Source organism: Dendrobates tinctorius, unplaced genomic scaffold (assembly GCF_039654945.1).
Source record: "Dendrobates tinctorius isolate UK_male_01 unplaced genomic scaffold, ASM3965494v1 ptg000155l, whole genome shotgun sequence".
In the NCBI taxonomy this organism is placed as follows: Eukaryota; Metazoa; Chordata; class Amphibia; order Anura; family Dendrobatidae; genus Dendrobates; species Dendrobates tinctorius.
The window spans coordinates 23,272,628-23,294,460 of NW_027361822.1; the positions used below are offsets into that span (position 1 = coordinate 23,272,628).

At 45.0% G+C, this 21,833-nt stretch overlaps 1 protein-coding gene across 1 annotated transcript in view; it reads right to left on the minus strand.

Annotated features, from left to right (window-relative positions):
• Positions 1 to 16,066: 16,066 nt before the first annotated feature.
• The window catches only part of LOC141051188 (uncharacterized), a 181,746-nt gene continuing 175,979 nt past the window's right edge, over positions 16,067 to 21,833 (minus strand). Inside the window, 1 exon segment of the mRNA XM_073548052.1 lies at positions 16,067 to 21,697. Within this exon segment, the coding sequence (XP_073404153.1) occupies positions 20,016 to 21,697 (1,682 nt within the window). The 3' untranslated portion in view covers positions 16,067 to 20,015.

Genomic DNA, 21,833 nt, shown 5'->3' on the forward strand with positions numbered 1-21,833 from the left:
TTTAACCTGTCAGTGTGATTTTACAGTATAGCGCACTGAATTGCCGGCTTTTCTAAAGGACACCGATGCGTATTTCTCGCAAGTCACACGCATGGTCCTTGTGTAATCCGTTTTTTCTCGCACCCATAGACTTGCATTGGTGAGTCTTGGGCGTAATGCGGTGCAAATCGCAGCATGCTGCGATTTCACCATCACGTATAATACGGGCGAGAACAAAAAGGATGATGTGAGTTGCCCCATAGATTAACATTGGCCCGAGTGCTATGCGATTTTTTCTCGCATAGCACGCGTTCGTATTTCTCTCTAGTGTGACTCCGACCTTAACGTGACACTCCACCACTGAAAAAAACAGGAACAGCTGGCTGCCTAATGTATATGGAGGACTCCTGACAGATGATAGGTGAGTGACGGATGAGTAATGGTAAATTACAGAGGCCGATCCCTTGGTTCTCTCTGGAGATAATCCTCTGCCACAGGAATCTGCCAGCGGCTCTCTCATACAGACCACAGAAAGGTTTGGGCAACCAGAGTGTTCAAGTGTATGGGGGAAGTCAGGAGAGATCGTTTTCAGCCGCATAATCATTTGGCAGCCAGTTATGTAATGTGTATGGGGCCATTAGTATTACACTGACAGGCAGGGATAATACACCGCACTACAGTAGTACAGGGCATCACCGGAGCAATCAGAGGCTTGTATGTTGTATGATCGCACTAATGAGGGTTGTGGAAAATAGTTTAAAAATAGGTTGTAGGTGAAGAAAAAAATATTATTATTTATTTATATAGCACCATTGATTCCATGGTGCTGTACATGAGAACGGGTTCCATACAAATTACAGATAACACTTACAGTAAACAAACTAACAATCACAGAATGATATAGAGGGAAGAGAGGACCCCGCCCTTTCGGGCTTACATTCTACAGCATGGTGGGGAAGGAGAAAGTAGGTTGGAGGGTTGCAGCAGCTCCAGTGATGGTAAGGCGGTAACTCCAGTAGTGGTGGGGAGGCAGCGGGGATCATTGCAGGCTGTAAGCTTTCCTGAAGAGATGGGTTTTCAGGTTCCGTCTGAAGGATCCGAATGTGATTGATAGTCGGACGTGTTGGGGCAAAGAATTCCAGAGGATGGGGGCTATTCGGGAGAAGCCTTCGAGGCCATTGGGTAAGGAGCAAAAAAGTGTGGAGGAGAGAAGGAGGTCTTGAGAGGACCGGAGATTACGTGAGGGAAGATATCGGGAGATTAGTTCAGAGATATATGGAGGAGACAGGTTATAAATGGCCTTGTAGGTCAGTATTAGTAATTTGAATTGGATATGCTGAGGGAATGGGAGCCAGTGAAGAGATAAGCAGAGGGGAGAAGCGGAGGAGTAGCAAGGAGAGAGATGAATTAGTCGGGCGGCAGAGTTAAGGATGGACTGGAGAGGTGCGAGGGTGTTAGCAGGGAGGCCACAGAAAAGGATGTTGCAATAGTCGAGGCGGGAGATTATGAGGGCATGCACAAGCATTTTAGTAGATTGAGGAAGAGACAGATTCTGGAAATATTTTTGAGCTGGAGTAGGGGTCCTAGAACAGAGCCTTGGGGGACTTCAACAGAGAGAGGGTTGGATGAGGAGGTAGTGTGAGAGTGGGAAACGCTGAATGTGCGGTTGGAAAGGTATGAGGAGATCCAGGATAGGGCGAGGTTTTTGATGCCAAAGGAGGAGAGGATCTGTAGTAGGAGGCAGTGGTCAACTGTGTCGAAAGCAGAGGACAGGTATAGAAGGAGGAATATAGAGTATTGTCCGTTAGCTTTGGCTGTAAGTAGATCGTTGGTAATTTTGGTCAGGGCTGTCTCAGTGGAATGATGGGGACGGAAACCAGATTGTAGAATGTCAAAGAGCAAGTTAGATGAGAGGTGGGAGGAAAGTTCAGCGTGGACATGCTGCTCCAGGAGTTTAGAAGCAAATGGGAGCTGCGATATTGGGCGATAGCTGGACATAGCGGTTGGGTTGAGGGTTGGCTTTTTAAGGATAGGCGTGATTGTGGCATGTTTGAAAGCAGAAGGGAAGGTACCAGAAGTTAGTGATAGGTTGAAGAGGTGGGTTAGGGATGGGATAAGAGTGGTGGTGATGTTGGGGAGGAGGCGGGATGGGATAGGGTCAAGTGCACAAGTGGTGAGGTGTGATTTGGAGAGATGAGCAAGCTCCCCTTCAGTGATGTTAGATAGTGAGGTAGTGAGGTTTTGGGGTTTTGGCATTGGTCTGGTGTGCAAAGGGGTTGTGGTGGCTGAGCAATAAAGACTTGTCATGTTTGGTCTATTTTGTTTTTGAAGTGTGTGGCACAGTCCTCGGCAGAGATTAGGGAAGTCGGAGGGGGCAGTGGTGCGCGGAGGAGGGAGTTAAAAGTATTGAACAACTGTTTGGGGTTGTGAGATAAGGAAGATACAAGGGATGTAAAGTAGGCCTATTTAGCAGAGGTGAGGGCAGATTGGAATGCAAGTGTTGCTTGTTTGAGTGCAGTGAAGTCTTCTCGCAAAGGTGTTTTCTTCCAGCACTGCTCTGCAATTCTGGATGCTTGCCGAAGCTTTTTAGTGATGTTATTGTGTCAGGGTTGTCTATTGATTAGTCGCACTCTGTTGTGCATGACAGGGGCGACCAAGTTGATGGCTGATGCAAGAGCGGCATTGTAGAAGCTAGTGGCAGCATCGTGGAGTGGAGTGAATATATGGAGAACAGTGGTAGAATTGAGTCATAGTGTGGGTGTCTAGGTGTGCAAGGTTTGTGCGGGGGTGTGTGGGTTGCTGGACATGGGTGCCAGGAGAGGAGGACAGGGATGAGAAAGTGAGTAGATGGTGGTCAGAGGGAGAGGGGAGGTTGTAAAGTTAGACAGGGAGCAGAGACGGGTGAAGACCAGGTCTAATGTGTGTCTGTCTGTGTGGGTGGCTGAGGAGGACCACTGAGTAAGTCCAAAAGATGAAGTAAGGGACAGAGTTTTAACAATAAGAAATATACATCGCTATAGGGAAAATAATCTCCCTGCACAATGTTGGTGAAATCCCGTCCACTCCACAACGACTTTATTATACTATATTATCCTACACAACTATCGTGTCGTGATTATCTCATAAGTCCAGGGTTCAACTATAGTAACTATTAGCCAGTGGTGTGTGTGGGACAAGACTGTGAGGGGCAGGGTTGTGGAGTCAGTGCGCCAAACCTCCGACTCATCAATTTCACTGTCTCCCGACTCTGACTCCACAGCACTGCCTCACTACTGAGCATGTGCATAAAGTGCAGCACAGATTCATCTCAATTAAAAAGAGAGACCATCAGATCAGGCACATAACACACATTTATGGGACATTTCATAACTTTTCCAATTTATTATTATTAAAACATTTATAGCTCATCCTGCTTTGAACTACTGTACCCAATTTATTATATATTTTAGGAGTAGCTCCATTTCATACCGACTCCACAGCCCTAGTGGGGGGCGCCATGTAGTATCATACTGTGTGTGGGGGGATGGCGATGCTGTGGAAACATTATACTGTGTGTGGGGGGATGGCGGTACTGTGGGAATATTATACTGTGTGAGGGGATGGCGGTACTGGGGGAACATTATACTGTGTGCGGGGTAGAGTGGTACTGGAGGAACATTATACTGTGTGTGGGGGGATGGTGGTACTGGGGAACATTATACTGTGTGAGAGGGGATGGTGGTACTTTGGGAACATTATACTGTGTGTGGGGGATGGCGGTACTGTGGGAACATTATACTGTGTGTGAGGGGATGGCTGTACTGGGGGAACATAATACTGTGTGTGAGGGGATGGCTGTACTGGGGGAACATTATACTGTGTGTGGGGGGATGGCGGTACTGGGGGAACATTATACTGTGTGTGGGAGGAGGGCGGTACTGGGGGAACATTATACTGTGTGTGGGAGGAGGGCGGTACTGTGGGAACATTATACTGTGTGTGGGGGATGGCGGTACTGTGGGAACATTATACAGTGTGTGAGGGGATGGTGGTACTTTGGGAACATTACACAGTGTGTGGGGGATGGCGGTACTGTGGGAACATTATACAGTGTGTGAGGGGATGGTGGTAGTTTGGGAACATTATACTGTGTGTGGGGGGATGGCGGTACTGTGGGAATATTATACAGTGTGTGAGGGGATGGCGGTACTGTGGGAACATTATACTGTGTGTGAGGGGATGGCGGTACTGGGGGAACATTACACTGTGTTCCAAATTATTATGCAAAAAAATACTTCCTCATATTTTCTCTAAATTACCTATATGAATTGCAGTCATTGTTATTTTCCAGTCATCTACTATTCCAGTATAATTGCAATGTTTTTGAACAAACTGCCTATGCAAACAGTATATTTTTAAAAATAATAAACACTCAAAATGCATGTTCCAAATTATTATGCACAGCAGAGTTTTCACCCTTTTTATTTTGAACAAAAAAATGGTCAATTGTGAAATTATAAGCATTATCAGCTTATTACAAAATGAAATCAAACAGTTTTCAAGTCAAAACTTTATTCTAGGTGATGTTACATTTGCACATAGGACCCCTTGTTGGAAAGAAGCTTCTGAACTCTCTCGTCCATTGAATTTGTCAGTTTTTGGATGGTTTGTGCTTCAATTGTTTTGCATGTGGACAGAATACCCTCCCAGAGCTGTTGCTTAGATGTGAACTGCCTCCTGCCATCATAGACACTCCTTTTGATGATGCTCCAGAGGTTCTCAATGGGGTTGAGGTCAGGGGAAGATGGTGGCCACACCATAAGTTTGTCCTCTTTTATGCCCATAGCAGCCAGAGATGCAGATGTGTTATTTGCAGCATGAGACTGTGCATTATCAGGCATGAAAATGATCTTGCTGCGGAAAGCACGGTTCTTCCTCTTGAACCATGGCAGGAAGTGCTGTTTTAGAAACTCCACATAGATTATGGAGTTCATCTTTACCCCTTCAGGGATCCTAACGGGGCCGACAATCTCTCTCCCCATGATTCCAGCCCAAAACATTACTCCACCTCCTCCTTGTTGGCGCCTTAGCTGTGTTTTCATGGGGTGTCCATCAACCAGCCATCCTCCACTCCATCCATCTGGACCATCGAGCGTTGCACGGCACTCATCGGTGAACAAAACAGTTTGGAAGTCAGTCTTCATGTATCGTTTGGCCCACTGGAGCCGTTTCTGCTTGTGTGCAGTGGAAAGAGGTGGTCGACAGGATGGCTTACGCACAGCTGCAAACCTCTGAAGGACCCTGCATCTTGTTGTTCGGGGGACGTTGGAGGCACCAGCAGCTTCAAAAACTTGTCTGCTGCTATGACAAGGCATTTTTGAAGCTGCTCTTTTAACCTGACGCAATTGCCTGTTGGAAAGAGTCCTCAATTTTTCCTTATCAGCACGCACACGTGTGTGCTGGGAATCAGCTACATACTTCTTGACTGTGCGATGATCACGATGAAGGGTCTTGGCAATGTTGATTGTAGTCATGCCTTGACCTAAATACTCCACAATTTGTTGCTTCTCAGCAGCCGACACATCCTTTTTCTTTCCCATTTTGGCAAAAAATGTAGGCTGCTTAATAATGTGGAACAGCCTTCTTAAGTAGTCTTGCCTGTATTTGGACACACCTGCCAAACTAATTTGCACAGGTATCTCCAATTGCTTTCAGAGATATAAAGAGCCCTGACACACATCACCATCAATGAGTTTAAATGACAAACAAAAAAATTCTAAACTTATCAATCCTAAAATCTTTTTGCATAATAATTTGGAACACAGAGTATACTGTGTGTGGGGGATGGCGGTACTGTGGGAACATTATACAGTATGTGAGGGGATGGCGGTACTTTGGGAACATTATACTGTGTGTGGGGGGATGGTGGTACTAGGGGAACATTATACTGTGTGTGGGGGATGGTGGTACTGGGGGAACATTATACTGTGTGTGGGGGATGGCGGTACTGTGGGAACATTATACAGTGTGTGGGGGGAGGGCGGTACTGTAGGAACATTATACTGTGTGTGGGGGGATGGCGGTACTGTGGGAGCATTATACTGTGTGTGGGGGGGGATGGCGGTACTGTGGGAACATTATACTGTGTGTGGGGGGAGGGCGGTACTGTAGGAACATTATACTGTGTGTGGGGGGATGGCGGTACTGTGGGAACATTATACTGTGTGTGGGGGGAGGGCGGTACTGTAGGAACATTATACTGTGTGTGGGGGGATGGCGGTACTGTGGGAACATTATACTGTGTGTGAGGGGATGGCAGTACTGTGGGAACATTATACTGTGTGTGGGGGATGGTGGTACTGGGGGAACATTATACTGTGTGTGGGGGATGGCGGTACTGGGGGAACATTATACTGTGTGTGGGGGATGGTGGTACTGGGGGAACATTATACTGTGTGTGGGGGATGGCGGTACTGGGGGAACATTATACTGTGTGTGGGGGATGGTGGTACTGGGGGAACATTATACTGTGTGTGGGGGATGGCAGTACTGTGGGAACATTATACTGTGTGTGGGGGATGGTGGTACTGGGGGAACATTATACTGTGTGTGGGGGATGGTGGTACTGGGGGAACATTATACTGTGTGTGGGGGATGGCGGTACTGGGGGAACATTATACTGTGTGTGGGGGATGGTGGTACTGGGGGAACATTATACTGTGTGTGGGGGATGGCGGTACTGGGGGAACATTATACTGTGTGTGGGGGATGGTGGTACTGGGGGAACATTATACTGTGTGTGGGGGATGGCAGTACTGTGGGAACATTATACTGTGTGTGGGGGATGGTGGTACTGGGGGAACATTATACTGTGTGTGGGGGATGGTGGTACTGTGGGAACATTATACTGTATGGAGTCCAATAAAAGGGCTCTGTACTGTCTGAGAAAAATGTGTTTCAATGTTTCCTGTTTTTCATAGTTAGGGCGTATGTATCGATCAGAAAAAAAGGAACAAACCCACTGTAATTCTTATAAAACGTCAACAGGAAAGCACCAAAATAGTCTCAGCGCTGAAGGGGTTACTGCCCCCTGTGCCCAGTAATGGGGAATCTCCAGCACCTACCTCCACCTGCAGAGCCGCACTCCACATATATGGCTGCTCTGTGCGCACAGGACCTGGGATGAGGTCACAGGAGGGGAGGAGTCAGGGGTCACATGATCAGGGGCCTCAGTGTATGCAGGACTCTGCTGTGCTGGGTGTCATGGTGCTGGATGAGGGGAAGTTTCTGTGTGGAGTCAAGAGGGAGTTACAGGGTGGATGTAGCAGAGCCGTGTGTGTACAAGGCGTACGGAGCGGAGCCGTGTGTACGAGGTGTACGGAGCTGAGCCGTGTGTGTACGAGATGTACGGAGCGGAGCCGCGTGTGTACGAGGTGTACGGAGCGGAGCCGTGTGTGTACGAGATGTACGGAGCGGAGCCGTGTGTGTACGAGGTGTACGGAGCGGAGCCGTGTGTACGAGGTGTACGGAGCGGAGCCGCGTGTGTACCAGATGTACGGAGCGGAGCCGCGTGTGTACGAGGTGTACGGAGCGGAGCCGCGTGTGTACGAGGTGTACGGAGCGGAGCCGTGTGTATACGAGGTGTACGGAGCGGAGCCACGTGTGTACGAGGTGTACGGAGCGGAGCCGTGTGTGTACGAGGTGTACGGAGCGGAGCCGCGTGTGTACGAGGTGTACGGAGCGGAGCCACGTGTGTACGAGGTGTACGGAGCGGAGCCGCGTGTGTACGACGTTTACGGAGCGGAGCCGCATGTGTACGGAGCAGATTGGACGTGTACTGAGCAGAGTCGTGTGTGCATGAGCTGTGGGGAGCAGAGCTGCGTGTGTAAGAGGTGAAGGGAGCAAAGCAGCGTGTGTACGAGGTGTACGGAGCGGAGCCGCGTGTGTATGAGGTGTACGGAGCAGCTATGTGCACGAGGTGTACGGAGCGGAGCCGCGTGTGTACGAGGTGTACGGAGCGGAGCCGCGTGTGTACGAGGTGTACGAGGTGTACGGAGCGGAGCCGCGTGTGTACGAGGTGTACGGAGCGGAGCCGCGTGTGTACGAGATGTACGGAGCGGAGCCGCGTGTATACGAGGTGTACGGAGCGGAGCCGCGTGTGTACGAGGTGTACGGAGCGGAGCCGCGTGTGTACGCGGTGTACGGAGCGGAGCCGCGTGTATACGAGGTGTACGGAGCGGAGCCGTGTGTGTACGAGCTGTACGGAGCGGAGCCACGTGTGTACGGAGTGTACGGAGCGGAGCCGTGTGTGTACGAGCTGTACGGAGCGGAGCCGCGTGTGTACGGAGTGTACAGAGCGGAGCCGTGTGTGTACGAGGTGTACGGAGCGGAGCCGCGTGTGTACGACGTTTACGGAGCGGAGCCGCGTGTGTACGGAGCAGATTGGACGTGTACTGAGCAGAGCCGTGTGTGCATGAGCTGTGGGGAGCAGAGCTGCGTGTGTAAGAGGTGAAGGGAGCAAAGCAGCGTGTGTACGAGGTGTACGGAGCGGAGCCGCGTGTGTATGAGGTGTACGGAGCAGCTATGTGCACGAGGTGTACGGAGCGGAGCCGCGTGTGTACGAGGTGTACGGAGCGGAGCCGCGTGTGTACGAGGTGTACGGTGCAGAGCCATGTGTGTACGAGGTGTACGGAGCGGAGCCGCGTGTGTACGGAGTGTACGGAGCGGAGCCGTGTGTGTACGAGGTGTACGGAGCGGAGCCGTGTGTGTACGAGGTGTACGGAGCGGAGCAGTGTGTGTACGGAGTGTACGGAGCGGAGCCGTGTGTGTACGAGGTGTACGGAGCGGAGCCGCGTGTGTACGACGTTTACGGAGCGGAGCCGCGTGTGTACGAGGTGTACGGAGCAGATCTGGACGTGTACTGAGCAGAGCCATGTGTGCATGAGCTGTGGGGAGCAGAGCTGTGTGTGTAAGAGGTGAAGGGAGCAAAGCAGCGTGTGTACGAGGTGTACGGAGTGGAGCCGCGTGTGCATGAGGTGTACGGAGCAGCTATGTGCACGAGGTGTACGGAGCGGAGCCGCGTGTGTACGAGGTTTACAGAGCGGAGCCGCGTGTGTACGAGGTGTACGGAGCGGAGCCGCATGTACGAGGTGTGCGGAGCAGAGCCGTGTGTGTACGAGGTGTACGGAGCGGAGCCGTGTGTGTACGAGGTGTACGGAGCGGAGCCGTGTGTGTACGAGGTGTGCGGAGCAGAGCTGCGTGTGTAAGAGGTGTAGGGAGCAGAGCCGCGTGTGTGTGCAAGGTGTACGGAGCAGAGCTGTGTGTGTACGAGGTGTAGGGGGCAGAGCTGCGTGTGTACGAGGTGTATGGAGCAGATCAGGAAGTGTACTGAGCAGAGCCGTGTGTGTACAAGTTGTGGGGGCTCATGCTGGACATGGAGAAGCTTCGAGCTACGAGGGGCTCTTACGGTATATACAAGGAGCTGTGTGCGGGCTCATACTGTATATTAAGCAACACTGTTAAGGCCTCTTTCACACTTCCGTTTTTGACCATCAGTCAAAATCCGCCAGGTTTTGAAAAAAACGGATCCGCCATTTTTTTGGGTGGATCCGTGTTTTTCTCCAATGAGTTGCATTACTGGCGGATCTTGACGGATGGCTATCCACCAAACTTTTTGCGTCCGCCAGTGTGCCTGGACGGACCTTGCAACGTTTTTTTTTGTTGTTGGATCCGCATTTTCCAGTGCAAATGCCCAGAGAAAGGAAGTCAGGGAGAAAATTAACCCTGAAATCCTTTCTGGCGGACTACAAAAATCTCTCTCTCTCTCGGCCAGCGGTTCCTTTAAAATTCTTCATTCTGCGGATCCATCAAAAAACGGATCCTGTGGCATCCGTTCACATCAGTTAGGAACGGATCCGCTTTTCCGCCTTTTTGGTGGATTTTAACTGACACTAAAAACTGAAGTGTGAAAGACGCCTAATACAAAATAATATTAATATTGAGCAGAATTTCTACCTATTAGTTCAGCCCTCCTCAACAGTCACGGTTTCTCATGTGGCCCCTGATTCACTGCAGTAGATATTTGGTTTTGCTGCCCCCGCCTTCCATGAGGGTTCCTGTCAGTGGTAATGGGGGCAGCGTCGGGATAGATGAAGATGTGATGGAAAAAGATGGAAGACCAGTATAAATATCTGGATGCAGCGATCATTAGACACCGTGGCATCTCAGCAGGTTCCTTCTCATAAATGAATATTATAGTCGGAGAGAAGAAATGCTGTAACATCAGAGAAATCAGATTATTTTCCCTCCTGGGACTAATCAGTCGCCCTGAATTCATAAGTAAAATCTTTCTTCAGTGCAGACATATTGTATCATTACTGAGGCAGGCGATAACGAAGCTGCTCATATACCACTGTGGGGGAGGAGAAATATGGAGCTAGAGCAGGGGTGGGCAATTAATTTCCCCCAGAGGCCACAGGAGAGACCGTGATTGTTGTAGAGGGCCAAACCAATATGCGGAAATTAATTCTACTCAATATTGGCATACAGTTGTGCTCAAAAGTTTACATACCCCAGCAGAATTTTTGCTTTCTTGGCCTTTTTTCATAAAGTATGAATGAAAACACCAAAACTTTTTCTCCACTCATGGTTAGTGGTTGGGTGAAGTCATTTATTGTCAAACTACTGTGTTTTCTCTTTTTAAATCATAATGACAACCTGTGAGGGATAAAGTAAAAGTCTCTCCCCTCCTGAAATGTGCCCCCACCCTTGGGCTTCCACAGGATCATTGTTTTCTTTTAATTAAAAGAGTTGGAAAGAAACTCTTTGAAGTTCTTAACACAGGGGTGCAAACTTGTTTTGCAGCTGCAGTCAGCTTGCTTTTTTTGTCTGACTGAAGCGCATGGAGACACCGTCGTACAAGTCACAGCAGGCTCTGAGGTATTGAATCTGAAAAATGACCTGTAATAACAGAATGCAATATCTGTGAGCCTAGCCGAGCACATTATCGGAATCGGCATCCCTTTCCCCACACGCCCATATTATTTAGCCACCTCCAGAACCCTGCATTATAGTTATAAAGCATAGCTAACAGGAATTACATATGGTAGGCATATTTGGACTTTATGCACAGATAAAATCCAGCGGAACCCAGTGGCGGCACAACCAACCCATTCAGAGCTTCAGGCACAAAGTTATGGGCCATCCACGATTCTGGACAAAAAATCTTATTCTCAGGCATGGGAGGAGGGAGGCAGTCCAGCCCACGGGTGGCAGCAGAGTGTGGGAGGGAACAACCTGGGAGATATAAGGCAGTCCCTTATTTTGGACTTAGTTTTCTAATGGCAGGAGGATACATTAGCTGACACAGCCAGGAAAGCCTGTAACTAAGATTTGGACCTGTGGTCCATCAGCGCCTCCCCGTGGTCACATGCTACATAACATGGTAATTGCAACCTAGCTATACCCTATCCTTGTACTACACTTGTGACTGAATACTTGCATATTGTTTGTTGTGAACATTTTTGTCCTGGCTTCTGAGTTTGGGCTCCCTCTGATGGTTGCTGCTGGTAATAGAGCTGGTCTGGCTGACAGAAGTCAATCCCTTGAGGAGGATGATTGGAGGTCAGGTGTTACAGACTGGAGAGATTTAAGTGAGCAACCTTCCCTCAGTTGTTGCCGGTGATTTGGTTTTCTTCCTGAGCATTTTGGAAGTCGTCTTGCCTCCTGCCTCGTCCTGCATCTTTCAGATAAGTTACTTGTCTGCTTGAATTTTTTTGCATTTGAACCATTTTTTGCTTTTCTCTGATTTCTTCTTTGCTGCTGTGAGTTCAGCCTTGTTCCCTGCTGGGACCTGTGCTGGACTCTGTTCCATATTCCACAGCTCATGTCAGTCTTTTCAGTATTTTTAATCCCCTGTTATATCAGTATCTTGTGTTTTGCGTCCAGTTCACACAAGTTCTGATTTAGTGGGGGAGAGGTTGTGTGGCCTCAGTATTGTTGCATATCAGACGTGTTGGAGTTTTTCTTAGGGTTTGTTGCGTGATTGCAGACAGTATCCTTTCCTGCCCTGTTCTATCTAGACAGTTTGCTTACTCTATTTTCTGCCTGTGTTTGTGCCTCATCTTGTCTCAAAGGCAATATATGTTTGGGGGCTATCTATTCCTTTGGGGTTCTACTCAGGGGCAGTTTAGCTTTCCCCTTTCTCGCTTTAGGCTTAGTTAATTCTTTGGCTGTGCAGAGGCGTCTAGGGCATCGTAGGTACGTACCACGGCTAATTCTAGTTGTGTTGTCAGTTTAGGGGTCTGCAATCCGCTGAGTTACCAACCTCTCTGGTTATCTGGTTGCCTAGCTTAATCCCCTGCTATCCTCCTTGGTTACCTAATCATAACAATTGTTCTTGTAAATATATAGCTGTATATTTCTAGTGCGCCTTTTCAGTGATTAAATATAAAATTAATCTTGGGCTGCTCTTTTATCGCGATTCACGAATTCCCACGTCTGCTCGCTTGGTTGGTCAATTGTATGCTACCCGGGTTGGTTTCTGACTCGATATAAGCCTGTTGTCGTACGGAGCTTATGTCGAACGAGGAACTGGTGGCAGAATACCATATTGTTTTAGCAAGGAACTCTGGCAGTGATGGCCAGGAGGTTTAAATATATATATCCAGCCTGGACTGGTGATATATATCTCTCCTCACTGGGAGCACCTCACCAACTCGTACCTGTAAGGGAAGCCTTTCCGGCGACTATTTGCCCTTGGTGCAGTTCCCTGACCTGGAGCAAGTGGTGGCACCTGAGAGCCGATCCCTGTGGGTCCTTCTCTCCCCTCCCCCGAGGTGAGCAAAGTCGATGCCCCCCCCTTCCCTGTGAGATCCCTCGCACAACCCAAAATATCCAAATGACCCTAACCAAAAGTTTACATACCCCTGGTGATTTTAGCCTGATAACATGCACAGAAGTTGACACAAATGGGATTGAATGGCTACTAAAGGTAACATCCTCATCTGTCACCTGTTTGCTTGTAATCAGTGCGTGTGCATAAAAGCTGAGTGAGTTTCTGGGATCCGGACAGCCTCTTGCATCTTTCATCCAGCCACTGACGTTTATGGATTGAGAGTCATGGGGAAAGCAAAAGAATTTTCAACGATTCGACGGGAAAAGGTAGTTGAACTGTATAAAATGTAACGAATGAAAGCGGAGGCACAGATGTTGCAGTGTACATTCGTTTATTGCTATTTTAGTGGAACCACAGGACCACGGTCCAGGGGGCTCCGAAGGGGGCGCGACTATGCGAGACCCAGACACCCGTAGCAAGACCTCTCGAGTAGAGTCAGATTAGTTTGTCCGAGGGACGCAGGTGCTACCTCCAGATAGACCCCGGACATGTGGAAGCTGGCCCAGCAGAACAGGTGGACTGGCCGAGGTAGCAGTTAGCAGTGGGCTTGAGTGGGGACTTGCTTTTTTTGTGGATTGAGTTGAAGCTTTCATTGGGAGCATTTTACTTATGTTTGGGATCACATTTATCCTACAATCTAAATCTGAGTCACGTGATTCAGATGAAACCCCAGAGAGATTCACTCACTATAAGGAGGCAGCATAGTTACTCTGGACTTTGTTTGGCCTGTGTTCAGCGTTGTCCTTCTTTCTAGAAATGCACAAAATTGTAGCTGACGGCATTTTTATGCATGCCTAAAAAGCGGACATTGCCTAATCACAGCTCAGATGATGTTCGCAGTGCCTCCATCTGCCTCATTATAGGGAATCTTTCGCATGGGGCTCTGTCTAAATCATTTTAGTATTACAGAGGTTTATACAGAAACCCCAGTGTAAGCGCTCAGTGTAGAGCACAGGATAAATGTAAGCCGAGCCGTTCTGTGAACTTTGGGAGGCAGAATAAACAAATCAACTGCATGTAAAGAATTGGTTTTGTTTTTACTCTGTTCTTCCTGCAGTATAAGTGATTTGCCAATGTTATTCTTCAGGTTGGTATGATTAAAGCGATAACGGATTTATAGCATTTTTTGTTTGGCTGCGGCCACACACTAAAAGGTGCTTTTTATTGAAAAAAAATCCATATTTTGATAGCTATAATTTCCCCATATTGCAGCAGAGTCATGTGATGGCTTGTTTTCTGCAGGACGAGTGGACATTTTTATTTGTACCATTTTTGGGCAAATTACATTTCCTGTCAGTACTACTACAGCGATACCACATTAATAATTTTTTTTATGTTTTGGCATGTTAACACAATAAAAGCAATTTTATAGAAAAAATAATTACTTTTGCATCGCTTTATTCCGAGAGCTATAACTTATTTTCGGCTGATGGAGCTGTATGGCGGCTTGTTTTTTTGTGGGACAAGATGACATTTTCAGCGGTACCATTTTTATTTACATTCGTTTTTCTCAATTATTTTTATTGAGGTTGAACAAGAAAACAAGTCAAAACAATGACAACCATAGTTACAACCACCATATATATGAAACTAGGGGAACGAGAGGAGAAAATAAGGAGCTACATTCGTCTTTTTGACTGCGTTTTATTCCAGTTTTTGTTTGGCTGTATGATAATAAAAGCATGTTTTTTGCCTTTTTTTAATTTTTTTCCGGTGTTCACTGAAGGATAGTTTTCACTAGTGGGATAGTTTTATGTCAGGTCGTTCTGGACTCGGCGATATAAAATATATGTTTTCCTATTTTTGTTCAGTTCTGTTTTTATATAAATAAATCTATTTATTGGATTAATAATTTTTCTTTTTTTTTTTGTTCTTTATTTTGTAATTTGTATTTTATTATTTTAAAAGCTTTTTTTTTTTTTACATTTTCCCAGTATAAGACATCAACATTTCCTGCCCTGAACTAATACTCTGCAATGCTTTTGCATTGCATGACTTCAGATCAGCATCTTTCACACAGGGAGGAGCCATGTCAGCTCCTGATCTGATGGTCAAGGATCACCATGGAGACTGCGCCGATGGAAGCAGAGAAGAAATTCCCTCTCTCTGCGATGCCCATTGATAGTCTGTCATTATTAAATGCTGCATCAGAGGGGTTAAACATCAGCAATCAGTGGTACTAGCACCAATCGTGGGCATTGCTGCAGGGTGTAAACTCTCATATAGAGCGGACATCCACATTTTATCACAGCGGCGCTCAGCTTGAGCCCGCTCGATCGTCAGGGAGTATATGTACGGTGGTTTGCGGGAATTCAGCTCCGTTCATATTCTGTGGATGTTGGAAAGGAGCTAATCTTTTTTTCTCTCTATGGAGATAATCTTACCCTAGCGTTTTGGATTGGGAAATGGGAGGCAGACATTTTGTTATTTCTGTTAAAAAAAAACTGCATTAAAATATATCTGATTTCTTAGGCCTCTTTCACACTTCAGTTTTTTGACCTCAGTCAAAATCCGCCACTTTTAGAAAAAAACGGATCCACCCGTTTTCTGGCGGATCTGTTTTTTTCCCCCATAGACTTGCATTAGCGACGGATTTTGACTGATGTTTGTCCGTCAGATCTGTTTTTTGGCGGATCCGTGAAAATGTTAGCGTCTCCCGGGCAGAAGAGACGGACGATGCAACGTTTTTTTGCACCGATGGTCCGCTATTTTATAGTGCGCATGCCCAGCAGATTTCCCCTGCCGAGCATATTAACCCTAAATACCGTTCTGGAAGCGCCGAAAAAATTCTCTCTCTCTCCTTCCCGGACCGCGGTTCCTTTAAATTGCTGACTCCAGCGGATCCGTACACAGCACGGATCCAGTGACGACCGTTTGGCCCACAACGGAAGCGGATCCGTTTTTAACAGCTCTGGCGGATTTGCCCTTCCGTCAAGAAACGGAAATGTGAAACAGGCCTTATTTCTTGGGACAAAAATGTTACTCCGGTGGCTATCCGGAGTACTATTTCTGGTGAGGCTCAATTCCCAATAAGATGTCCTAAATTCATTAAGTGGCGTTTCTTAATTAATTTTGCACATCTTATTGCTGAATTAAACACCAGCCTTAATTAAATGGGGCCTAAGACATTGTTTTACAAAGAAACAAAGGGTAGAATTTTGTAACTGTTTATTGTACACATTCTTGAAGAAAAGATCCAGCTATGAAGGATGATAAAATCCAAAACTTTTATTCCAAATTCAGATAAAATCCAAAAAACCCGACCGGGAATCCCGGAGGAAAGGTTGCCAGAGGAGAACTGGACGCGTTTCGAACAAGTGTTCTTAGACTCAGTATATCTCCCATGTGTAGATAACGAGTATAAGAAGTCTATACACGGGTGTTAAACATTAATGACAAACTCCGACAAAGAATACACAGCAGAATCAAATAAATACATGAATGTAGAAAAGAAAAAATATATATGCAGTATGTGCACAAAAATATGAAACATGACATAAAAACAATCAATAATACAACATGAACGCCTTCTTTAAATTTAGTCCCATAGGTACCCGAGTGTCCAACAAAAGAATCCATAGGCCTTCCCTATCCCGCAAATGTCTTCCCTATTACCTCCACGCGGATGATTTGTAACATGCTCAATTGCAAAAGTATTGAAAAAAGAAATGTCCCCATTATGAGACATGACAAAATGTTTTGAGACATTAGAAATGTTCCGAGTAGTGCGATGAATAATATCATATATACAGTATGTTCCCATATACAATCTTTTAGTTTTCTGATTGTGGAACCCACATATTTTAATTTACAATGTCGACATTCAATAATGTATACAACATATTTCGAATTGCAATTCAAAAACTCATTTATTTTAAAATTTTTATTAGTAATAGAATTGGAAAAAGAAGTAGTTTTTACTGAGTGTGAGCATGTTTTACATGGAAATTGTCCACATTTGAAATAGCCTTTGGTGGACAACCAATGGCTTTTGCCTTGTTTTTTCTGCTGACAATAATAGCTAGGGGAAAGAAGATTACCAAGGGTAGGAGCCCGTCTTTAAACTATTCTTACACCATGTTCCAATATATTGTCCATGATGCCATCACTCCTGAGAATATTTAGATTCCGTTTTATTATGTCAGAAATCGATTTAAAAAACCCCACGATGGGTGAGCATTAAAGTTAGGCAATTGTTCCGATTATTTTTGGACACATCGGATGAAATATTAGAGGCTGAAACAGCTTCATCCAAATCAAGCAAAGAACAACGTGATTTATTTCTCACTATGTTTTTTGCTTGATTTAAACTCCAGGTTGGATACTTGCATTTCCGCAATCTGTCACAAATGTTTTTACTTTTCCCATTTATCGTCTCACCGGGACGTGATCCGTGCTCCGAAGGTACGAAGAGCATTCAAGGGGTGAGCTGAACTTACCTTTTTATAACTGTTAATTGTACATAAGATTTATTTAACACCAGAAACATTGCCAAAGTTGAATAACAGAAGGGACCCTGAGTGTCCTAAATGTGAGATTAACCCATCGTATGTTAATATTATGCTATAAAGTGTCAATTTTGGGCGGTCGGGTTATTGAGACAATTGAAGAAGCGTTTAAAATCAAGTCCTCTTAAAACCAATAATATGGGGAATAGAAAAGGGAATTAATTCCCAATGATGGTGAAAAACTACTATACTTAGCACGGAAAGCTCTTTTAAAAATATGGATCCCATCAGATGAACCTACAAAGAAGGAATGGCTCATAGATGTAAATAGTAACTTGCAACATATGTTTATTTTTGGTATATTTTGCAATATACATAATTGTGGCTTTAAATAAACAGTAATGAATGGCAGATCACTGGGCATTAGGAAAAAATAAGAAATGTTGGGTATTTTTTTTGGTGGTGTGGGAGGTGGGTGTCGCAATACACTTTTCCGTATAGTGAATACATAAATATATAACAATATGAAATATTTAATGCTAATGTTATATTGCATTTTAGATAACGTGTTTTAGGAACTACATATATTTTAACTCTAATGTAAGTTCTAACTTGATTTTCCTTTCTCATTTATGTATGTGTCATTACTTTGTCTGTCTCTGTTATGGGTTGTTTTGCACAGTGTGCTAAAATATACGGCTTCTCCCCTGTGTGAATTCCCTGATGTATAACAAAATGTGATTTAACTTGAAAAAATTTCCCACATTCTGAACATGAATATTTTTTTCCCCTGCATGAGTGTGACACTGACTCACTACTCACAGGCAAGCAGAGAGACAGTGTAGTCAGGAGGTGCGAGGTCAGATACCAGGAGTACTTGGAGTACAGATTGGTAAGACAAAGGCGTGGTTAGGTAACAGTTCAGGGTAAAATGCCATGAGACACGGGAACCCTCAAATCAATCTCACCTCTCTGCTGTCCAGAATCTCGGAGTGTCTATCAGCCATATCCTCCTTCTCCTCTCGCTTACTCAAACTCAATGTGGACAAATCTGAACTGATCATTTTTCCTCCATCTCACAGATCTTCCTTACCTGGAATAAATGACATCACGCTTTCCCCCCTTACTGGAAGTCCGCTGCCTCGGAGTAACCCTTGACTCTGTCCTGTACTTCAAACCGCATATCCAAGCTCTTTCCACCTCCTGTCGCCTTCAGCTCAAAAATATTTCCAGAATCCGTCCTTTCCTCAACCCTCAATCTACTAAAATGCTTGTTCATGCTCTCATCATCTCCCGCCTCGACTACTGCAACATCCTTTTCTGTGGAATCCCTGCTAACACTCTCGCACCTCTCCAGTCCATCCTTAACTCTGCTGCCCAACTAATTCATTTCTCTTCTTGCTACTCCTCTGATTCTCCCCTCTACAAATCTCTTCACTGGCTCGCATTTCCTCTGCGAATTCAGTTCAAATTACTAATATTGACCTACAAAGCCATCCATAACCATATATCTCTGAACTAATATTCCAATAACTTCCCTAATGTAATCTCTGGTCCTTCCAAGACCTCCTTCTGTCCTCCACACTTATTCGCTCCTCACCTAATCGCCTCCAAGACTTCTCCCGAATATCCCCCATCCTCTGGAATTCTGTGCCCCACCACATCCGACTATCAAACACATTTGGATCCTTCAGACGGAACCTGAAAACCCACATCTTTAAGAAAGCTTACAGCCTGCAATGACCCCACTGCCTCATCACCACTACCGGAGCTACCACCTCACCAACACCGGAGCTGCTGCAACCCCAACCTACTGTCTCCTTCCCCACCATCCTGTAGAATGTAAGCCCACAGGGGAATGGTCCTCTCCCCTCTGTATCAGTCTGTCATTGTTAGTTTGTTTACTGTAAGTGATATCTGTAATTTGTATGTAACCCCTTCTCATATATAGCACCATGGAATCAATGGTGCTATATAAATAAATAATAATAATAATGGTAGTGCCCAACATACGAGATCCTTCTTGCTGAACTATCTGCAGCATGATCCCCATATAGTTATGATTGGGAATACTGCTTACTACTGGGTTGCCACTCTGTTAGATCCACATTATAAAGCTAAATTTTGCCAGATGCTTCCTTCCCTGTTAAGGAGTATCAAAACACGCTTTTACATAAACCTTAAGAGAGCTTTTCCCTAAGACAGCAGTGAAGCAAATAGTTTGCATCACAGCTTTAGACTTCCAACCTCCTGCACCTCAATTTGTCATCAATGGTGTTATATAAATTATTAATAAAAATAATAATAAGGATTTGTCAAGACCAGGGAGTATGACAAAGACATAGTCAGATATCAGATACCTGAAGTCAGAGAGCGTGTCAAAGGCAGAAAGGATAATCCACAAGAATAGTCAGAACAAATCTGAGATCTGCAGCAAGATAAAGAAGTCAGACACAACTAGCACACACTTCCAAGTTATAGAAAGCTACAACTGACCCTGGACTGCAGACCACAACCCAGCTAAATAGCTTGAAAATAGTGAAAAATGTGAGGCATCTGGGGAAATACCCACAGGCTACGTCAGATTGAGCACCAGGGTTGTCAATCAAAATGCTGACAGCCCAGCACGGCCCAGGATCAGGTTGGATGACTGGTCCATCACAAAACTGACAGTCCAGAACACTACAGACCCTATAGGGTGGCTGAGCTGTCACTCAAGGGGTCCCTAGGCCACAATCAGATAGGAAATCGTGACAGTGAGTTCTCTGGTCTAAAACAAGACCCGATTTCTCTGCAAAACATTTCCCACATTCTGAATATAAAAAAGGTTTCTCCCCTGTATGAGTTCTCTGATGGACAACTAAATGTGATTTCTGAATAAAACATTTCCCACATTCTGAACATAAAAAAGGTTTCTCCCCTGTGTGAGTTCTTTGATGGACAACTAAATCTGATTTCTGACTAAAACATTTCCCACATTCTGAACATGAATATGGTTTCTCCCCTGTGTGAACTCTCTCATGTCTAACAAGCTTTGATTTCTGGTTAAAATATTTTCCACACTGTGAACAAGAAAATCTTGGCTTCTCCCCTGTGTGAGTTATCTGATGTATAAGAAAACCTGATTTCCCTGCAAAACATTTCCTACATTCTGAACATGAATGAAGTTTCTCCCCGGTGTGAGTTCTCTGGTGTATAACAAGACCTGATTTCTCTGTAAAACATTTCCCACATTCTGAACATGAAAAAGGTTTCTCTCCTGTGTGAGTTCTCTGATGGACAACTAAATGTGATTTCTGATTAAAACATTTCCCGCATTCTAAACATAAAAAAGGTTTCTGCCCTGTGTGAGTTCTTTGATGGGCAACTAAAACTGATTTCTGATTAAAACATTTCCCACATTCTGAACATGAATATGGCTTCTCCCCTGTGTGAACTCTCTCATGTCTAACAAGCTTTGATTTCTGGTTAAAATATTTCCCACACTGTGAACAAGAAAATCTTGGCTTCTCCCCGGTGTGAATTCTCTGGTGTATAACAAGACCTGATTTCTCTGCAAAACATTTCCCACATTCTGAACATGAATGAAGTTTCTCCCCTGTGTGAGTTCTCTGGTGTATAACAAGACCTGATTTCTCTGCAAAACATTTCCCACATTCTGAACAAGAAAAAGGTTTCTCCCCTGTGTGAGTTCTCTGATGGACAACTAAATGTGATTTCTGATTAAAACATTTTCCACATTCTGAACATGAATATGGCTTCTCTCCTGTGTGAACTCTCTCATGTCTAGCAAGCTTTGATTTCTGGCTAAAATATTTCCCACATTCAGAACAAGAAAATATTGGCTTCTCCCCTGCATGAGTTCTCTGGTGTCTAACAAGACGTGATTTCACTGGAAAATATTTCCCACATTCTGAACATGAAAAAGGTTTCTTCCCTGTGTGAGTTCTCTGATGGTCAACTAAATGTGATTTATGATTAAAACATTTCCCACATTCTGAACATAAATATTGCTTCTCCTGTGTGTGAACTCTCTCATGTATAACAAGTTCTGATTTATGGTTAAAATATTTCCCACACTGTGAACAAAAAAATCTCATCTTCTTTGTGTGAATTTTTTTATGAGTAACTAGAGACATTTTGAGGGAAAAATTATTTCTATTTTCTGCACTTGATAATGGCTTCTTTGCATTAAGAGCAGTTTGATTGTTAGTCTGTGATGAATCAGAAGTTTGGACCTGTTTAAGAGGATCAGATGATAGATCTTTACTGTGAAAGTATGATGGTATATCTGGAGTAATGGGATTCATTTCAATTAGATCTTGCGTGATATCAAGGTCATCGGATTTAAAAATTTCAGATGTCACTTGTTCCTGTGATCTCCAGGTACAGTCATCTGTAGAGAATAAAAAAAAATATTTTTTATAAAATATCCTTAAAAAATACATTTATAGAACATTTCTAAAATATACATAGAAATTGCAAGTGATGTAGATAAAACCAGTTGACAATCAAACATTAGTCCTCAGAGC